This window comes from Megalobrama amblycephala, linkage group LG16, assembly GCF_018812025.1.
Source record: "Megalobrama amblycephala isolate DHTTF-2021 linkage group LG16, ASM1881202v1, whole genome shotgun sequence".
Classification (NCBI taxonomy): Eukaryota; Metazoa; Chordata; class Actinopteri; order Cypriniformes; family Xenocyprididae; genus Megalobrama; species Megalobrama amblycephala.
The window spans coordinates 38,567,355-38,587,661 of record NC_063059.1 but is presented as its reverse complement, the minus strand read 5'-3'; the positions used below and the strand labels follow the sequence as shown (position 1 = coordinate 38,587,661).

The 20,307-nt window shown below is 39.7% G+C and overlaps 3 protein-coding genes across 4 annotated transcripts in view; 1 reads left to right on the top strand and 2 right to left on the bottom strand.

Annotated features, from left to right (window-relative positions):
- LOC125248560 (NACHT, LRR and PYD domains-containing protein 12-like) overlaps positions 1-20,307 on the bottom strand; it is a 1,264,817-nt gene that overhangs the window by 117,857 nt on the left and 1,126,653 nt on the right. The window lies entirely within an intron of this gene.
- On the bottom strand, positions 3,228-13,323 carry LOC125248575 (NACHT, LRR and PYD domains-containing protein 3-like). The gene is made up of 8 exons (XM_048160562.1): positions 13,241-13,323; positions 12,803-12,908; positions 12,523-12,636; positions 12,142-12,255; positions 10,274-12,037; positions 8,936-9,106; positions 3,882-4,052; positions 3,228-3,573 (listed from the first exon to the last, which is right to left on the bottom strand). The coding sequence occupies exons 1-8, from the start codon at positions 13,299-13,301 to the stop codon at positions 3,399-3,401; spliced, it is 2,676 nt and encodes an 891-aa protein (XP_048016519.1). The 5' UTR covers positions 13,302-13,323; the 3' UTR covers positions 3,228-3,398.
- slc8a2b (solute carrier family 8 member 2b) overlaps positions 16,329-20,307 on the top strand; it is a 113,270-nt gene continuing 109,291 nt past the window's right edge. The window contains exon 1 of one of the 2 annotated variants that reach the window (XM_048160539.1): positions 16,329-16,562. The gene's annotated coding sequence lies outside the window, so the exon portion shown is untranslated. The remainder of the gene's footprint in view (positions 16,563-20,307) is intronic. The other variant, XM_048160537.1, reaches the window with a different exon arrangement.

The following is a 20,307-nucleotide window of genomic DNA, read 5'->3' as shown; positions in this document are numbered from 1 at the left end:
AATCAAGAAGAGATTTAAACAATAAGACTTACTGTATTGAGCTATATAACATGATGAGTTTTCTGTCGATGAATGTTTCTAAACAGCTGCTCCCCTGTCTAATAAAACACATAATATACTAAAGTGTCTAAACCTGTTTCCATGGTTTCCACAAAATCAAGGGTAATGATGTCATTGATAGGCGACGCACAGACACGATCTGTGTCCTGGTTAAAACTGCTTATTTCTCTGGATTTTAACATTCTTGGAAACATTTGTGATAATGTAAGTACACAAGTCAACAAAATATATAATATTGTTCTAGTGTTGTTTGGATAATTAGTAAGTCGCTTTGGAGAAAAGCGTCTGCTAAATGACTAAATGTAAATATATATTTTAATCTAAAAATCCTACATATTGTGCCTTTAAAGGGTTAGTTCACCCAAGAATGAAAATTCTGTCATTTATTACTTACCCTCATGTTGTTCCACACCTATAAGACCTTCATTAATCTTCGGAACACAAATTAAGATATTTTAGTTGAAATCCGATGGCTTCATGAGGCCTCTATAGGGAGCAATAACATTTCCTCTCTCAAGATCCATAAAGGTACTAAAAACATATTTAAATCGGTTCATGTGAGTACAGTGGTTCAATATTAATATTATAAAGCGACCTGAATATTTTTGGTGTGCCAAAAACCCCCAAAATAACGACTTATTTAGTGATGGCCGATTTCAAAATACTGCTTCGGAGCGTTATGAATCAGTGTATCGAATCATGATTCAGATCAAGTGTCAAACTGCCAACGGCTGGAATTACGTAACTTTGGCGCTCCGAACAGCTGCCTATTTGACACTGATTCATTATGCTCTGAAGCTTCCTGAAGCATTGTTTTAAAATCGGCCATCACTAAATAAGTCGTTATTTTGGGGTTTCTGGCGCACCAAAAATATTCTCATTGCTTTATAATATTAATATTGAACCACTGTACTCACATGAACTGATTTAAATACAAACCTGATTCCAAAAAAGTTGGGACACTGTACAAATTGTGAATAAAAACAGATGTGAAAAGTACGCAGCCATGATGTTGTAATTGATGCAGTATGTGGTCTGACATTGTCATGTTGGAAAATGCAAGGTCTTCCCTGAAAGAGACGATGTCTGGATGGGAGCATATGTTGTTCTAGAACTTGGATATACCTTTCAGCACTGATGGTGCCTTTCCAGATATGTAAGCTGCCCATGCCACACGCACTCATGCAACCCCATACCATCAGAGATGCAGGCTTCTGAACTGAGCGCTGATAACAACTTGGGTTGTCCTTGTCCTCTTTAGTCCGGATGACATGGCGTCCCAGTTTTCCAAAAAGAACTTCAAATTTTGATTCGTCTGACCACAGAACAGTTTTCCACTTTGCCACAGTCCATTTTAAATGAGCCTTGGCCCAGAGAAAACGCCTGTGCTTCTGGATCATGTTTAGATATGGCTTCTTTTTTGACCTATAGAGTTTTAGCCGGCAACGGCGAATGGCACGGTGGATTGTGTTCACCGACAATGTTTTCTGGAAGTATTCCTGAGCCCATGTTGTGATTTCCATTACAGTAGCATTCCTGTATGTGATGCAGTGCCGTCTTGCCATCCAGTATGGTTTTCCGGCCTTGACCCTTACACACAGAGATTGTTCCAGATTCTCTGAATCTTTGGATGATATTATGCAATGTAGATGATGATAACTTCAAACTCTTTGCAATTTTTCTCTGAGAAACTCCTTTCTGATATTGCTCCACTATTTTTTGCCACAGCATTGGGGGAATTGGTGATCCTCTGCCTATCTTGACTTCTGAGAGACACTGCCACTCTGAGAGGCTCTTTTTATACCCAATCATGTTGCCAATTGACCTAATAAGTTGCAAATTGGTCCTCCAGCTGTTCCTTATATGTACTGTACATTTAACTTTTCCGGCCTCTTATTGCTACCTGTCCCAACTTTTTTGGAATGTGTAGCTCTGATGAAATCCAAAATGAGCAAATATTTGGCATGACATTTCAAAATATCTCACTTTCAACATTGGATATGTTATCTATATTCTATTGTGAATAAAATATAAGTTTATGAGATTTGTAAATTATTGCATTCCTTTTTTAATCACAATTTGTACAGTGTCCCAACTTTTTTGGAATCGGGTTTGTATGTTTTTAGTACCTTTATGGAGCTTGAGAGAGGAAATGTCATTGCTCCCTATGGAGGCCTCACTGAATCATTAATCATGACCGCTCTGAAGCAGGAAAGTCTCAAGAGAAGCCAGGTTATCCCGGTATATTTTCTGTTGATATGAAAAATTGTGTAGATTTATCAATATAGTGAGTCTATTACGATGTTATGATGAACTATAAGCTTTTCTCCACTGACGTTCTGACGTTCAAAGCATTTGTAAGGATACTGATTGTTAGAAGGCAGCTGTCTGACTCTGACATGAAGAACTGGAAAGGTGTGTCTAACATTAGCAACACATTTTTAGCGGATAACCTATGTTTGATAACATAGTCAAGCAAACGGCTAATCATATTATTTCATATTAATTAATGACAGAACCATCGCAAGTGCTGTGTCAAGTGTGCGAGCGCATAGGGGCTCGCGCCAAAGTAAAGTGACAGCTGACTTGAAGTAAAGCCAATAAAGTTCATGTTTTTGTCCTTCGAAATATTTTAATACTATAAAACCTAGCTAAAACAATATTGCTAGCTAAAACAGGATGTGCATTTATTTCATGTAGCCACAACACAATCAACAAATTGCCTCGTCATCACTACAGCAACAGTATACTCTCCGAGCTGGCGTGAGTGGAGGTGGGGCTTTTTTTTACTTGAATTTTTAAAAAAATATGTCATGAGATGAGTTTTAAGGGATAAAATAATTGACTACAGGGGGACTTTAAAGAGAAAAAACAAACTTAAAACACAAAAACTAAATGTGTGATAAATCATTGAGATCTAAAATGTAAAAGAGCACAAAACATGATGTGTGTGTGTGTGTGTGTGTGTGTGTGTGTGTGTGTGTGGGACACAAATTTGTATAATGACATGGGTATTACGTTGGTATTACGACATAAACATGCAATATGAGCACATTTCATGAGTCCTCATATTTAAAATAGCTTTATAATCATACTAAACAGAATATACAGTTTATACAGTATAAAAACCATTACACCTAGAATGTTTGCTTTGATAGCAAAACAAACCAGTGAGTGTGTGTGTGATTTTACAAAATGAAAAACAATACTTTAGAAAGTGTCAATGCAGAAAGATGAACGTGATGAACAGTAAGATTGAATCCAACATGTTCTTCATTTCTCTTTACACCTTAAATATACTTTACATTGTGATTCATGTGTGAGAGTCAAATATGATCTTACTGCAGTTTCTTCAGTTTACAGTGAGGATCCTGTAGTACATCAGACAGCAGATTCACTGATTTTCCTATTTTATTCAGTGACAGATTTAGTTCTCTCAGGTGTGAGGGGTTTGATCTCAGAGCTGAAGTCAGAGCAGCACAACCTTCATCTGTGACTCCACAATTATTCAACCTGTAGAGAACAATGAAACACTCTTCACTCTCTCAGATCAGATCAGTTTAGCAGTGAATTCAATACAAACTTAAAGCACAAATTATGTGTGTTAAATCATTGCGATCTGAAATGTCACAGAGCACAAAACGTGTGTGTGTGTGTGTGTGTGTGATTTTACAAAATGAAAAACAATACTTTAGAAAGTGTCAATGCAGAAAGATGAACATGATGAACAGTGAGAATGAATCCAGCATGTTCTTCATTTCTCTTTACACCTTAAATATACTTTACATTGTGATTCATGTGAGAGTCAATTATGATCTTACCACAGTTTCTCCAGTTTACAGTGAGGATCCTGTAGTACATCAGACAGCAGATTCACTGATTTTCCTATTTTATTCAGTGACAGATCCAGTTCTCTCAGGTGTGAGGGGTTTGATCTCAGAGCTGAAGTCAGAGCAGCACAACCTTCATCTGTGACTCCACAATCTCTCAACCTGTAGAGAACAATGACACACTCTTCACTCTCTCAGATCAGATCAGTTTAGCAGTGAATCCATTATTAAAGAGAAAATACAAACTTAAAGCACAAAAACGAAATGCGTGACAAATAATTGAGATCTAAAATGTAACAGAGCACAAAACATGATGTGTGTGTGTGTGTGTTTGTTTGTGATTTATGGGTATTACACTGGTATTACGATGTAAACATACAATATACACTGTGTGCAGAATTATTAGGCAATTTGATTTTCTGATCAAATTTTTTTTCCAAGCACGTTTTACCAATTCCAATTCACATCAATCTTAATAACTACTATTAATATTGTTTTTAATCATTTATAAGTGATGAAAATGAAAAATGCCTTATATTCAGGTGTGCAAAATTATTAGGCATGTTTTCTTTTACAGGAAAAATGAGCCAAAAAAAAAAATTTAACTCCGACTGAAAAGTCAAAAATTATTAAATACTCATGAGAAGGATGCAATACTAATGCAGTACTAGAAATTGCAAAGTTAAAGCATGACCAAGGGACAGGAAAATGCTCATTGGGACAGCGGGGTCATACAAAAACAGATGGAAAAGAAAAGACATATGTTAACTGCAAAATAATTAAGAATTAAGGTGAAAAATTAAGTGTGAAACCATCAGGTTCCCTTTCGAAAGGGAACTTCTACTCTGCGCTGACTGCGCTAGGGGAATGTCCTCCGTGACCCGTGCTCGAAATGCCAAAAATCACCACACTCCAATCCTATTGGCCGGCGACAGCCTATCACGTCAAACGGCGCGAACCGTGACGTATAAAGGGAGCGCCTGGGGAAACAGCCGACATCCTTTTGTCTTTTCGCGACTGCTTTTGCTCGTGCCTTTTTCACTCTGCCAAAAGAAAATATTCTGCTAAATCGTTCAGGAAGTGTGCTGATCCTTGTCCCAGGTTTCTGACACCGGAGGACACACACAACTTGTGCGTTTTCTGTCTGGGCGAGGAGCACGCACAGTCAGTACTCGAGGGTGCTGCCTGTGCTAACTGTGAGCGTTTTCCTATGAAAACGCTCCGTTCTCGTTTGGCCCTCTTCTCGAGGGGAGAGGTGCCACCACCACTGCCTGGTGGTTCCGGCCCCGCTCGTGCTGAGGCTCAGCGGCGATTGAAATCATGGGGCTTGCAGATGGAACTCGCTGAAGAATTTGAGAGGGGTGTCAATCTTTCTCAAGCTGAAGCGACTGACGAGGACGCGCTTCTGGCGGATGACGACAATGTTTTATCTTTAACATCCTCGGACCCAGGAGCGAGTGCTCTCTTGGTCCAAAGCCCCGGAGAGCAGAAGATGGCCGAGGTGGAAGAAGCGGGTGAGCCCGCGGCTCCCGCTCGGCCTCCCTGCGCGGCGTTTTTCGGAGTTGCTGGAGGTTATGGAACACGCCTCGAGCAGACTGCAGCTGCCCTGGGAGCGCGTGAGGAGGGAACTCGCAGCAGGTTAGACTATCGTTTTCTCTCTACCCATGGCCCGGCAACTCCGGCGAGGGCCCTGCCATCCAAAGCGTTGAAGGTGACGTCACGTTTGAATGGCAGGGCTTACGCCGCTGCAGGTCAGGCTGGTGCGGCGTTGCACACTATGACGGTGCTTCTGGCGTACCAGGCTGATCTGCTTACGGATCTTGATCAGGGAGGCGAAGACGCGCTCCGCAGCGTTTAGATCTTGCATCCAGCTCAGATCCAGCTCTGGGCCCAGACAGCCGGGAGATCCCAGGCCGTCTCGAGCCAAGGCTCAGAGGCAGGCCCGGAGGGAAAGTGTCGCCACTCGTGCGCCTCCTCCTCCTCGGAGTAAGTCGCAGAGACGGCGAGATGCTAGAAGGAAGAAGCAAGGTCTGAGGGAGGTGATCGAGGAGCGGCGCCAGCAGCGCCGGTAATCGATCTCCGCTCTCGCGAGGGCTTTTTCTCACCCTCGCTCTTCCTTCGCCTCCCGGTAGCGTTTGTGACATCTATATGGTGCGGGCTTTACAGTCGGGCTGATGTTGTGGGCCTATGGTGAATATATTCCTGACGGCCCGCCGTCTGGCTTGATAGTGAAAGTGCTTTTGGGCTTATGGGACTTTGGATTTTCCCCTCCGTGTGACGAATCGGGGAGGAATCTGCATTCTACGAGCCGCAGGAGGTAAGCCAGGTCCATTTTTCATTCTCAATATAGACCTTGCTTTTTCTGTATAGCTTCCCGTGCATATAGTTGTCATCTGTTCATGTTTTTAAGGGGTTATTTGGGCAAATTACTGTATGTTAGGCTGACTGTTACAGGCAGGCCCTTTATGGCCGCTTTGTTGTTTAGCGTTGGTGTAGTTTCTCGGCTGATACTGTGTATAGCTAGAACTAGCTTTCGCTATTGTCAGTTATGTGTTGGCCGGTTTTTCAGCCACCTAATGCTGTCGCTCGCGCTGCTTTCTCTGTGTTTGGGAACTTGTAGCCCAAGTGTAGCGTGGTCTACATACAGTCCTTAGCTAGCGGCTAGGCTAGAACTAGGTTAGGTGTATGTTTGTTTACATCCCCCTGTCATGACTATCCCCCTGTGGTTGTATAGTTCCTAGTTCTGGCCTCCTTCTGAGGAAGTTGCTGGCCGTTTTTTTGCCCATATTTCCCCTTCATATGTTTATGCAGGCGTGTTATGTGAACGTGCTTGTGCTGCCACAGGTTACACCTGTTCTCTATGATAGCAGGCTTTATCCGGCCTCTATATATGAATACGGTGTTGTTGTTGTACTCCCCGGTTTGGGTTTGTGTTTCACTGAGTGCATCACCTGTTGGATCGCACACTCAGGATGAGTGTTGGGAATTTTGTTTACCCGACTTCTCCCGGTCGTTTGCACCACAGCATCTGGGGTTCATTGCTGTTTGATTGTTGGCTATTTGTTTTTAGCCTCTCTGTATGCAGCTTGTTTGGATACAGCGCTGCTGGTTTACGATGCTCGTTACGCTCACGCTGTTTAGCATGATTAACATTGCCTGCTGGAATGTGTATGCCTAGGCTCAGGTTGTGTAGCTAGTACCCTTAAATTTGTCATTTTGGGTTATACTGGCCCTTCCTTGTAGCTAGGGCCCTGTCATGACCACGGGCTAGTGCCACATGGTTCTTTAAGTAGCAGGCCTCTCCAGGCCTCTCTTATAGCTTCCTGTTGGCCCAGCTATGCTGGTCATGTACGGGCATCATTCCATGATTGGGTAAATGCACTAGCTATCGCCGCGCGCTTTAAGGTTACAGGCCGCTTTCAGGCCTTCCTTTGCTAGCATGTCGGAGTTTAGCTTGGTACTCCTCTCACTGAGAGTAAAAGATGTTTTTTACTGAGTATTTTGTGCATTTATTCCCTTTAGTGATATCACTGCCACGAGCTGACACTTGCAGCTGTTATGTCTTGGGGTTTGCTCCACCTTGATATGCAATAGGGTGTGGCCCTACAGGCCATCCTGGGTTACCGCCGTCTGCATTCAGTTCTCTGGTGAACTCTGGTTATGTTGCAGGCCCTTTTCCCGGCCTCCATGACTATGTGCCTGCTTTACGGTCTGTCTGTTAGGTTGAGCTTTGTACTTCCCTTCGGGGTTAACTGCGTAATTGTGCTTAGCTCCCTAAGCTGGTTTGGTTGTAGACTTCTATGAAGTCTCCCGTTAGACCGGCCCCCAGGCTGGTTTGTGCTCCCCTGGGTCAGGGGTCTTTAGCGCACAGCCTCCTCAGCACTTTGTTAACGGCTGAGTAGATCCTTGGATGAGTGGTTGTACTCCCCTCATACGAGGGTCCATAGCGTTTAGCTGAGTTCCGCTCTCCAGGATGCCCATCTCTGCGTGTGGGTTTGAGTTGAGTTGCTTACTGCCTTTCGCAGTCGCTCTTTCCTGCTCTCCTCTTTGGAGTTTGCGCTTGGAGATTCTGTATATCAGACAAGGTTGGCTAGGCCAGATTTAGCTTCGCTGGATCTGGCTAGGCCTCCTTGGTGGCAGCGGGATGGATTTTCCCCCCGAGTGACTGGCCGAGGTTCCTTTGGTTCCTTGGCCACATTCCCTTAAAGGGACCATCCCCTCTCGGGATGTTGGTTCCAGATGCTCGAGCTGCCTTGGTAGGCTTTTTTTGGAAGGCCTCTTTTAGGCTCAGCTTGGGCTGTTGGCCGTAGGGAATGCTGTCACTGACAGCCTTGGAGTTCTGCCCCCGGTTTTTCCCTGGAACTGTCAGATGTGTGTCCAGACATTTGGACTGGCATTCTCCTCTAGCATGGCGGCGTGGGTATATCGTTCCCCTAGCGCAGTCAGCGCAGAGTAGAAGTTCCCTTTCGAAAGGGAACGTCTCAGGTTACGTATGTAACCATGGTTCCCTGAGAACAGGGAACAAGACTCTGCGCTTTCATGCCATGCTGCGGGATGCCTGCTACAGTCGCTCAAAGACAATAAGATGTCGGCTGTTTCCCCAGGCGCTCCCTTTATACGTCACGGTTCGCGCCGTTTGACGTGATAGGCTGTCGCCGGCCAATAGGATTGGAGTGTGGTGATTTTTGGCATTTCGAGCACGGGTCACGGAGGACGTTCCCCTAGCGCAGTCAGCGCAGAGTCTCGTTCCCTGTTCTCAGGGAACCATGGTTACATATGTAACCTGAGACGAACCCTTTAGTCTCCAGCGCCACCATTTTCCAGAACTGCAACCTTATTTTTTATTTTATAGGCCTTATAGACAGACAGCTTGAGAGTGACTCCTGAAGGACCAGCACCACATCCTCTTGTACAACTGTTTGAAGAATTTATCTTCCAAAATCTGGCAGTAAGGTGTGGGAGTTCACTTTTAGTCCATCTCTTATCCTGAAATGTCAGTCTTACAGAGATGGACTAAAAATTCTCTTATGATCATTTGATCTTACCGCAGTATCTCCAGTTTACAGTGAGGATCCTGTAGTACATCAGACAGCAGATTCACTGAATTTCCTATTTCATTCCCAGACAGATCCAGATCTCTCAGATGTGAGGGGTTTGATCTCAGAGCTGAAGTCAGAGCAGCACAACCTTCATCTGTGACTCCACAATTATACAACCTGTAGAGAGAAATCAAACAGCATTATAAATAGTTAAACTATCAAATAGCTATCAAAAAAAAAAAAAAAAAAACATCAAACAACTTTAAATTCCAATATAATTTAAAAGTTTCATAGTCAAATTCACACTAATAAAAAAGGTTAAGACTAAATTAAATTAATATTTATGTATTTATTAACTTTAAACCAAGGGTCTTCAACCGGCGATCCACAGCGGTACTGCAGGGGTCCAACAATTAATGTTTGATCACACTGCAGTTTTTGTTCAGATCTGAGTTCTGCACGCTCACGAATCCTCTCATTAACAAAGACACGATGCAAGAGATTCATTATTCAGTGTGACAACTTTATTGATTATAATGGATCTTTGTGAGATCGTGAACTGAGATGAGTGACCGATTTTTAGTGATTGTAAAGCGAGTGCTCTTTCAAGGTTATACATAATCCACTGAATAAAAGTTTTGTTTTTCTTGCTGCTGAGAGGAGCGATGGACAATTACATGCTGCAAAACATGTCAAAATAGATACATGTAATGTAAAAGGAGACTAATAGATTACTAGAAAAATATTCACATCAATATATTTTTGATGTTCTATATTCCAATTACTTGTAAAAGTAATGAATCTTTAATAATCTTAAATGTCTCACTGTACATTGTTATTCTTGTTATGGTGGAGCCGCTGCTACACATTACATCTGCTCTTTACTAGAGAACCTGCACTAACTTCAGATACTCAGTGATTTGAGTATTTTGTAATAAACTTGAAGCTAAAGCTCAGATAAACATTTAATCGTCCACCTGACTAGTAAAATTAAATGTATGACTCTATGTTAACCATACATCAAATGTGTTTTAGGAGATTTGAGCTTCTTGATAAAATGAGCTGCTTTTCCAATCGGGTCTCAATTTCTTTTATGTCATCTATTTACAAACAAATATTTAAATATTTAATTTCCTTCTTCATGTGCAAGAATATTCAACTGGTAAACCTGAATTATTTATTCATATGCAAATTCTGACTTTGTTTGAATATCTGAAGGAATTTTACATTGTGACCGTTTAGAAAACATCAAAATACTGTACAACTTCTGCAGCACTGAAGATTTATGAACTTTTATTTTCCTGATGTTTTAACAGTGAAGTGATTGTTCTCAAAGATACTTACTGAACTGATCTGGATTCTTTAATCACAGGCAGCAGCTTCTGAAAAACTTTCTTATCTTTAGCTTTATTGTTTCCTAGAATAAACTTCTTGAGATCAAACTCGTCAAGCTTCTTCTCTGATGTCAACAACACAAAAACTACAGCTGACCACTGAGATGAAGAGAGTTTGGCTTCATTTATTCTTCCAGATGTCAGATATTGTTGTATTTCCTCCACTAGTAAATGATCACCCAGTTCATTCAGACAGTGGAACAGATTGATGGATTTCTCTGGAGAGTCAATGGTCCTGATCTTCATCTTGATGTACTCAACTATTTTCTTATTGCTGTCAGATCTGTTGCTTCTCTGTTTCATTAGTCCTTGTAGGAGAATCTGATGAGACTCCACTGACAGACCCAGAAGAAACCGCAGGAAAAGGTCCAGATGTCCATTTTTACTCTGTAGAGCCTCATTCACAGCTCTCTGTTTAAACCTCTCCTTAACTTTAGACCGCAAACTCTGATCAAACACATTTCTGCTGTTGTTAGTGAAGGAGAGGTGCACATATAGAGCCGCTAGATGTTCCTGAACGCTCAGATGAACAAAGCAGAAGACTTTCCCCTGATACCAGCCAAACTCCTCTCTGAAGATCTGAGTGCACAATCCTGAGTACACTGATGCTTCTGTCACATCAATGCCACACTCTCTCAGGTCTTCCTCATAGAAGATCACATTGCCTTTCACAAGCTGCTGAAAAGCCACTTTCCCCAGTTTGAGGATCATGTCTTCATCTGTCACGTTCTTCTCATAGTCCTTCTCATGTTTGATGTCGGTCTGAAGGATCAGGAAGTGTGTGTACATTTGAGTGAGAGTCTTGGGAATCTCTCCACTCTCTGCTTCGCTCAACATCTTCTCTAGAACAGCAGCTGAGATCCAGCAGAACACTGGGATGTGGCACATGATGTCGAGACTCCTTGATGACTTCAGGTGTGAGATGATTGTATTGGCCAGACTCTGATCACTGATTCTCTTCCTGAAGTATTCCTCCTTCTGTGGCTCATTGAAGCCTCGTACCTCTGTCACTCGATGGACACACTCAGAGGGGACAAGATCAGCTGCTGCTGGTCTGGAGGTGATCCAGATGAGAGCAGAGGGAAGCAGATTCCCCACAATGAGGTTCGTCAGCAGCACGTCCACTGAGGCTGATTCACTTACATCACACAACCTCACATCGCTCTGAAAATCCAGAGACAGACGACACTCGTCCAGACCATCAAAGATGAACAACGCTTTATATTTGTTACTGGATATTTTCATTTCTTTTTTTTCAGGGAAAACAAAAAAGACATGAAGAAGATCAGAAAGACTGAGTGTTTTGTCCTTCATCAAATTGATCTCTCTGAAAGGAAGTGGAAATATGAGCTGGACGTCCTGATTCTCTTTCCCTTCAGCCCAGTCCAGGATGAACTTCTGCACAGAGACTGTTTTTCCAATGCCAGCGACTCCCTTTGTCAGCACAGTTCTGATGGGTTTGTCTTGTCCAGGTAAAGGCCTAAAGATGTCATTGCATTTGATCGGTGTGTCCTCTGTTTCTGCTCTCCTGGATTGTGTCTCAATCTGTCTCACCTCATGCTCATTACTGATCTCTCCACTCTCACTCTCTGTGATGTAGAGCTCTGTGTAGATCTCATTCAGGAGTGTTGGGTTTCCCTGCTGTGCTGTTCCCTCATACAGACACTCAAACTTCTTCTTCAGATTTGATCTAAACCTGTTGAGGACTTCATGACTGTAAAATTAGAATACCACATTATTACATGAGTTAATAAGCACAATGTCTTTTAGCATTTTGTATCATAATCATTCTATATATCTTTTACAGAAACGTTATACCTCAGATCAGTCTGTGTATCTCCACTCTTAAACTTTAATGGTGGCTCCATAGACTCGTCACTCCTCATAGACACACAGCTGGACTCTGGTTCTGATCTCTTCTGATCAACTGAACTACAACAAAGAGAGATAAAGTGAACGATTTAAACAGCTGTATTAAAAAACACAATCATTTACACTGTTGATACACAAACTGTACATTTAACTAAGTACTATCATAGATGTGTGTCTCTGTGTGAGTAACACTATATACTTTTAAAAACGAGATAAAGATAAAAAAATCAATAAATATTCTGATAATGAATAATTATTCTTGTACATTGTTTATAGTCATTTAGTATTTTGCCATACTATAATCATATTTTTATAGAAATGTTTTACCTGAGATCAGTCTGTGTATCTCCACTCTTAAAATCTATTGGCCGATCCATAGATCCGTCACTCCTCATAGACACACAGCTGGACTCTGGTTCTGATCTCTTCTGATGAACTGAACTATAACAGAACAGATTTGATCCTTTATGATTATAATCACTTTAAGATAAGGACTTACAAGCATTTATCATCAAACAACCTTTTGCTTCCTAACAAAATATCTTGCCATCTTCATACATTTAATCATAATTTAAGGGTGATTTAATCTAGTGTTTATTCAAAGTACCTGCATCCTGGAGAAACATCATCTCTGGATGTTTGTGTGTCATCCATAATGAATCTGAACAGCTGAAACAGAATCTGATCTCCAACACTGACTCTGGATGGAAGATCTTGTACAAACACAATAATTCAGCTTTTCCTCAGACAGGATCAAGAGACGCGGCGTTCACTCAAATACACAATGTTATTGTATGTTCACACAAATGATAAAATAAACCACAGACAACATGAAACAATATAACCATATTAATTTGCTTTAAAATGAAAAATATCAAACGCATTTCAGAGAAATATTTACGTGTTTCAGAGAATGCGGAAGTCACCTGTAAGTCTCGTGACCTGAACACTCACCTTGATCAACATTTAATTATATCGATTAAAAAAAAAAAAAAAACTCCTCCACCTTTTCTATCTAGTATCTACACGTAAATTCACGACTTACCTTTTATAAAGGTTCCTCTAAAAACACATTGATATTCCTGGTTGTTTAAATGGAGAAACATCAACTCTGTTCATTTACTTTCACTTTTTATGTGTGACGCGAGCGACGATGACGTCACGTGTGGGAGGTCAAACCCCACATGCGTTTGTCCCTGAATAATTGATTACATAGCTTCGTATAATGTTGTTAGCATACAGTATAGCATGACACATTTATTGGCGCTAAAGTTGGTTTTTAGGTCAACATTCGCTGGAGGGACCGTCTGAAAACTTCAAACACAGTGGAAAAATGTGAGCGATGTGATGTCCAATTATTTTTTTTATTATCCAATTATTATTTTTTTTAAAAGATGTCATGTATTTCTTTCTTCTGTCGAAAAGTTTTTTGATGAAAACATTCCAGGATTTTTCTCTATATAGTGGACTTCAATGGACCCCAAATGGTTGAAGGTCAAAATTACAGTTTCAGTGCAGCTTCAAAGAGCTCTACGCGATCCCAGATGAGGAATAAGGGTCTGATCTAGAGAAATCAATGCTCATTTTCTAAAAAAAAAAAAATTTAAAAGTTCAATACATTTTAACCATAAATGCTCATCTTGAACTAGCTCTCTTCTTTTTCTTCTCTATTTGAATTCCAGCAGTGTAGACACCGCTAAGTGTATTACTGCCCTCCACAGGTCAAAGTTTGAACTAAATTGTCATATACAATACGCTAGTGCAAGTATGTAACAATTAGTTCAAACTTTTAACCTGTGGAGGGCAGTAATTAAAACGTGTATATATATTTTTTTTTTTTTTTGAAAATGAGCGATGAAAAAGAGCGATGGTTTCTCTAGGTAAGACCCTTATTCCTCGTCTGGGATCATGTAGAACGCTTTGAAGCTGCACTGAAACTGTAATTTCGACCTTCAATCGTTTGGGCTCCATTGAAGTCCACTATATGGAGAAAAATCCTGGAATGTTTTCATCAAAAACCTTAATTTCTTTTCGACTGAAGAAAGAAAGACATGAACATCTTGGATGACATGGGGGTGAGTAAATTATCAGGAAATTTGAATTTGAAAGTGAACTGATCCTTTAAGGGCTAAATCTCTCAATCCCATTGATAAATGGCTGCTCATCTATAAATTGCTATTTGTCATCAGAGCTTAAACCACTAATTATTCTAACTTTATTGACTTGTTCTCTATTCCTGTAGGCATGTTTTCATTCACATTGGCCAGAGATGTTGAGCTCTCTTGTTTGCCTGGTTAAATAAACATTACATAAAAAGAGAGTCCAAATACAATTCTATTTTGTATTTTTACACTATGTAATGTTCTATTAAAACCAAATATTAATTTCATCAAGTTAGTGTTTTTACGCAGTTTTACATTTATTCCAAAATAATAACTAGGCAGTAACAATTTAAATAAATATATTATTTGTGAACTAAAGTTCAGCTTTTCTTTTTAATAATCTTATTTTCATCATTTGTCAAGCTTGTACACACTGGTCACAGTCATGAAGATGTACAGTAATCTACCTTTAATTTCCCTTCAGCTGATGCCATATGGAGTTATTTTACTGACAAATGTCGAGCGCATTATTGTGACGCGAGAGCACATCAATATAATCTCTCCACTCGCGCGCGGATTTTGCTCTCGCCCAAAACTGGACGCGCGCTCTCAAATATACAGTGCTCTCTTATGAACTGCCTCTCCTCTCGCTCAAACATTGCGTGTGCACACTCAAACTATGTCCTGTGCGCTCGCGAATCTATCTGTGATCTTGCAGAATTTATTTGCTTCTGGATTAAACGCTGTCAAAAGTAAAAAAAATAAATAAAAAAAACGCTGTCAAAAGTTATCAACCAATCAGAAGAGATGCTACGTGGAATCTTATTGGCTGAGAGTGAACTGCACATGGAATTCTTTCGAAAAAAAATTGATATTTAATTTCTTCACTATTAATAATACAATACAATTTTACAATTTAATAATATTTAATAATATTAATAAAAATGTAGGCAATATCTTGGATGGTTCCTATATTAATAAGCTTGTTTGTCTAACTGCATCCCATTACAGGTCAAATCCCACTGAAAGATTTACACAAAACCATCATATTATCCAATATCATAGACCAAAACATTAAATTAAACATTTATTTAAAACAAAAGATTAATGACATTTCTGATCTGATTTCTGAACTATCACTTTGTCACCAACTAAATTTTCTATCACAAAACAGATCACTCTTCAAAATAAATTTTATCATAACAAAATGGAAACCATTTTGGAAAGAAACATATTCATATTGTATATTGAAACATATTGTTCCCTAAAATGCCTGATGTAATATCAATGACAGCATCTTTTCCTGGTTTTCTTTTCTTTTCTTATTTTAGAAAGATGATATACCTAGGTATGTTTGTTATTTTATTGCCATGCGGTACTGCACTAAACTGTATGATCTCATTATGATCAGCAGAGGGCGACATTGAACTTTCAAATAGCCTAATTTAACAGCATTTCACAGAATTTGGTTGGAACTGGAAAATCAATATTAATGTAGGTTACCAGGATATTAATGCAATTAAACGAACAATTAGGACAGTGCTAAATGATCACACGTTAGTTTTACTTGTTTTTCCAGTTACATTAATGTTGTGGAATACTTTATTACCAGAGCAACTTAAAGGAATAGTTGACACCAAAATGAAAATTCTGTTATCATTTACTCACCCTCATGTCATATTGCAAACCTGTGTGCCTTTTCCTTATTCTGCAGAACTCAAAATAAAATGTTTGGTATACATTATGTATTTATTATTTTTTTTTTGATGTAAATAATGCGCATCCATAGAAATGCACTTGCCTGCATTCTATTGTGACAGAGTTTATTCCACAGACGCATCACGCACAATTGATCTGTAATAAAACATTTCATAAAATGTGCACAGGGTGAGATCACACAAAATGTATAAGTGCTTGAGCTAGATATCTAGATTATCTGACTGTATACATTCCAGTAGATAAGTAAACTATGACGGTATTCATATCAGCTGACATTATTTCCTTCATGTCAGGCACCTTAGATGAAACAATGCGCGTTCTCGCATTCGGTTGCCTGCGCGTTCACGTACCACCCTCCCCACCCAGGACGCGCCAGGCTGCTTGGAGTGAGCGCTCTAGAGTAAAATACAACAGAGTCAAACCGCAGAGAGAGAGAGAGAGACAAACATCAGCACAACCGGAGCAGTTTTTCAATGAATTACACATCAGCAACATGCGCTTCACAGCCACGCCTGCTCTGAACAACACAGCAAACTAGGATACAAGGTATGACAGCATACGAAACCCGATTGAAACGCGTTCATCCACAACTTGTCTCATGAACTTTCATCCTTTGATATGCGTTTTCATCCTTCAGATGCATGCTTGTGTTTAGGCTTGAAAAGTAAAGAGCAGGTGGAAACTGGAATAACACGGAGCCTTTAACTTATTTTTCTTTTGAATGCCAGAGCATTGTCTTTATTAGTCAGGTGTCCTTTTTTATTTTGTGTGGTAGTTCCCAAAGTATTGTTAGTGCATTTCTTTGTCTTTGTAGATTCCTGTAGCTGTGTTTGGCCATGATAGCCTACAGACACTCCATATATAAAGGATTTTAGATATAAGCTATATATTTATAATTAGTGCATGCATATAGCCTGTATGCTGCAGGACATAGATGGGTTATGTTTTGCATATGGGCATCCCTTTGGGTTCTGTGGCCACTTGTTTTTTTGTTTTTTTTTCCCTTTATGTCAGTGTGATGCTTTAAATGAAAGCAGTTCACAAGGGATCCACTATCATCCTTTAGCTTGTCGTAAATCCATCTTATTATAACGTATTTTGGTTTATTTTGTTGTAAACCGGCAGTAAGTGTTTGGTTACATAAACGAAACGGGACGCTTTCTGTGTGACCTTCATCCCATAATCGTTTTAAATGTTTTATTGTTGAATCTGATATTAATGAGCTAGTGTGTTGGATGGAGGTTTAAACGGTGTAAATGTCAGTGTGATAACGGGACTTTATTGCTCGGGACCTGATGGGGATGCTCCATGCAGGCGGGGTTTCCTCGGTTTTTCTGCAGATGGAGGTTCCCTTCTCCTCCCCTCCCCTTTAAAATGAGCTTTCAGGGGTTTGTTCAAAACGCAATACTTGCTTTCTGTATACTGCATATTATGTATATATATTTTAATTCAACGCATAAAGAGACAGTATTACCTGACAAACAGGAATTTATTAGGTATTGTGATAAATCATACCTGTTTCTGACAGAACTAGACTGTAAACAGCCCAAAGAGTCAGGGAGCGGCCCGCGCTTTTCTTAGCCAATGAGAAACGCGCTCTGCCTGTTAATCATTTTGCGGGTTCATATTTGCTGACATCAGGTTGGCTGATGTGTCGAGAGGGCGTGTCATTAAGTCAACCAAATGGTGGAAATTTCTCACAGTACCATTAAAAATGTAAAGCAGAGTGCAATATGCAATTATAAAAAAAAATATATAAAAAAAATCAGGCAGTGGAATGATACGTTTTTGTCACATGAACTTGCAACCTTGCATTTTTAATTCAGCAAGTGGCATCCATTTATCATCTTGTAAAGTGTTTTTGGATTTTTCATGCAGTTTTGTGTAAAACTGGCTAGACATTCAGAAATAATGTGTCAAAATTAAATCTAATGCCCTCATGCCCTTAAAGGATTAGTTCACTTTCAAATAAAATTTCCCGATAATTTACTCACCCCCATGTCATCCAAGATGTTCATGTCTTTCTTTCTTCAGTCGAAAAGAAATTAAGGTTTTTGAGGAAAACATTCCAGGATTTTTCTCCATATAGTGGACTTCAATGGCCTCCAAATGGTTGAAGGTCAAAATTACAGTTTCACTGCAGCTTCAAAGAGCTTTAAACAATACCAGATGAGGAATAAGGGTCTTATCTAGTGAAACGATCTGTCATTTTCTACAAAAATTTAAATGTATATGCTTTATAAACACAAATGATCACCTTCCAAGTGCTTCCGCCAAAACTGCACTTTCGTATTCTTCAAACAGTTTACGCTGTATGTCCTACGCTTTCCCTATTCTACTTACGGAATGAACGCAGCGGCAGTTCCATTTTTTCTGTAAGTAGAATAGGGAAGGTGCAGGACATACAGCGTAAACTGTTTGAAGGATACGAAAGTGCAGTTTTGGCGGAAGCACTTGGAAGGTGATCATTTGTGTTTATGAAGCATATAAATTTGTATTTTTGTAGAAAATGACAGATCGTTTCACTAGATAAGACCCTTATTCCTCGTCTGGTATCATTTAAACCCCTCTGAAGCTGCACTGAAACTGTAATTTTGACCTTCAACCGTTTGAGGCCATTGAAGTCCACTATAAGGAGAATAATCCTGGAATGTTTTCATCAAAAACCTTAATTTCTTTTCAACTGAAGAAAGAAAGACATGAACATCTTGGATGACATGGGGGTGAGTAAATTTTCAGGAAAAATGTATTTGAAAGTGAACTAATCCTTTAAACCATGGATATTAATTATTAAATAGGGGTGGAAAGCCTGCTTACTTCACGTGACACTGGAGCACAAAACCAGTCATAAGTCGCACAGGTATATTTGTAGCAATAGCCAACAATACATTGTATTGGTCAAAATGATCGTTTTTTTCTTTTATGCCAAAAATCATTAGGATATTAAGTAAAGATCATGTTCCATAAAGATATTTTGTAAATTTCCTAAATATATCAAAAAAATATTTTTGTGAGTGGATATACATTTCTAAGGACTTCATTTGGACAACTTTAAAGGCGATTTTCTCAATATTTTGATTTTTTTTGCACCCTCAGATTCCAGATTTTCAAATAGTTGTATCTCGGCAAATATTGTCCTATCCTAACAAACCATACATCAGTGGAAAGTACTTATGACTGGTTTTGTGGTTCAGGGTCACATATTTCAGAGTATGATATATATAATATTCCAAACCTCTAATTCCTCTAATGTGTATCTACAGCTTGTCAAGCAAATGCACCTGATTGCCTCTTGATTTATAGATATGATTCACGAGGCATGGAGGAAAATCTTGAGGCATCTGAATATGCAATCTCTACAATTCTCAAGAAAACATGCAATACATGTGTGTTAGGAGATGGTGGGCAAACCAAGAGCTTCATCTATAAGTCCTGATGTTCATCAGTGTTTGAATCCCCTAAAGACATGCATGTGATCCTCAGACATGGAGGCAGAGTGTGAATGTGTCTGTGCTCGAGCTGTTTCACATTCTAATCGCATTCACTCATCAACCAGCCTCATTCACTCTCCTCTCTTCTCCTCTCCTCTGATTTCTTCATTCTCTTTGTTTGCTGCTTGACTTGCACTATTACAAATAAAATCGTCCCAGGACTGTGAGGGAGGAAGCGAGACTGCAATGGATGGCTGCTAGTTAATACTCTGTGTGTGTGTTCAGCATTGAGACGTGAGTGAGAGTTTAAGTCAGTAACTGCTGCAGTGCACACACACACACTGAGGAATTCCTCATCTACACGCTCTGAGCGATGGTGTGTGTGTGTGTGTGTGTAGACAACATAGCAATTTCTATTAAATGAAAGCGAAGTGAATGCTTCAGTGTCAAAATTTCAAGGCCCACTGCGCTGATGATCCACATATTTATTTCCCTAATGAACATGCAAATGACGGATCTAATAATTCTAACATATATGAAAGTATCTATCTATCTATCTATCTGTCTATCTATCTGTCTGTCTGTCTGTGTCTATATCTCTCTTAAGTAAATGTGTTCTGTTTCACATACTATTTAATAAAATAGTTAACCAATGTCATGATCCCTGTGTTGTCTTGTGTTTTGTAGGACTTTTATGTTGAAGTGTAATCTTGGTTTTCTTTGTTTCAATCTTTATTTCCTGTTTTGCCTTGTACCTTGTGTGTCGCTATAGTTACCCTCATTAGTTACCATGACATCATATCACCAACACCTGTCCCTTATTAGCCCATTGTTAACATGTGTATTTAAACCTTTATGCT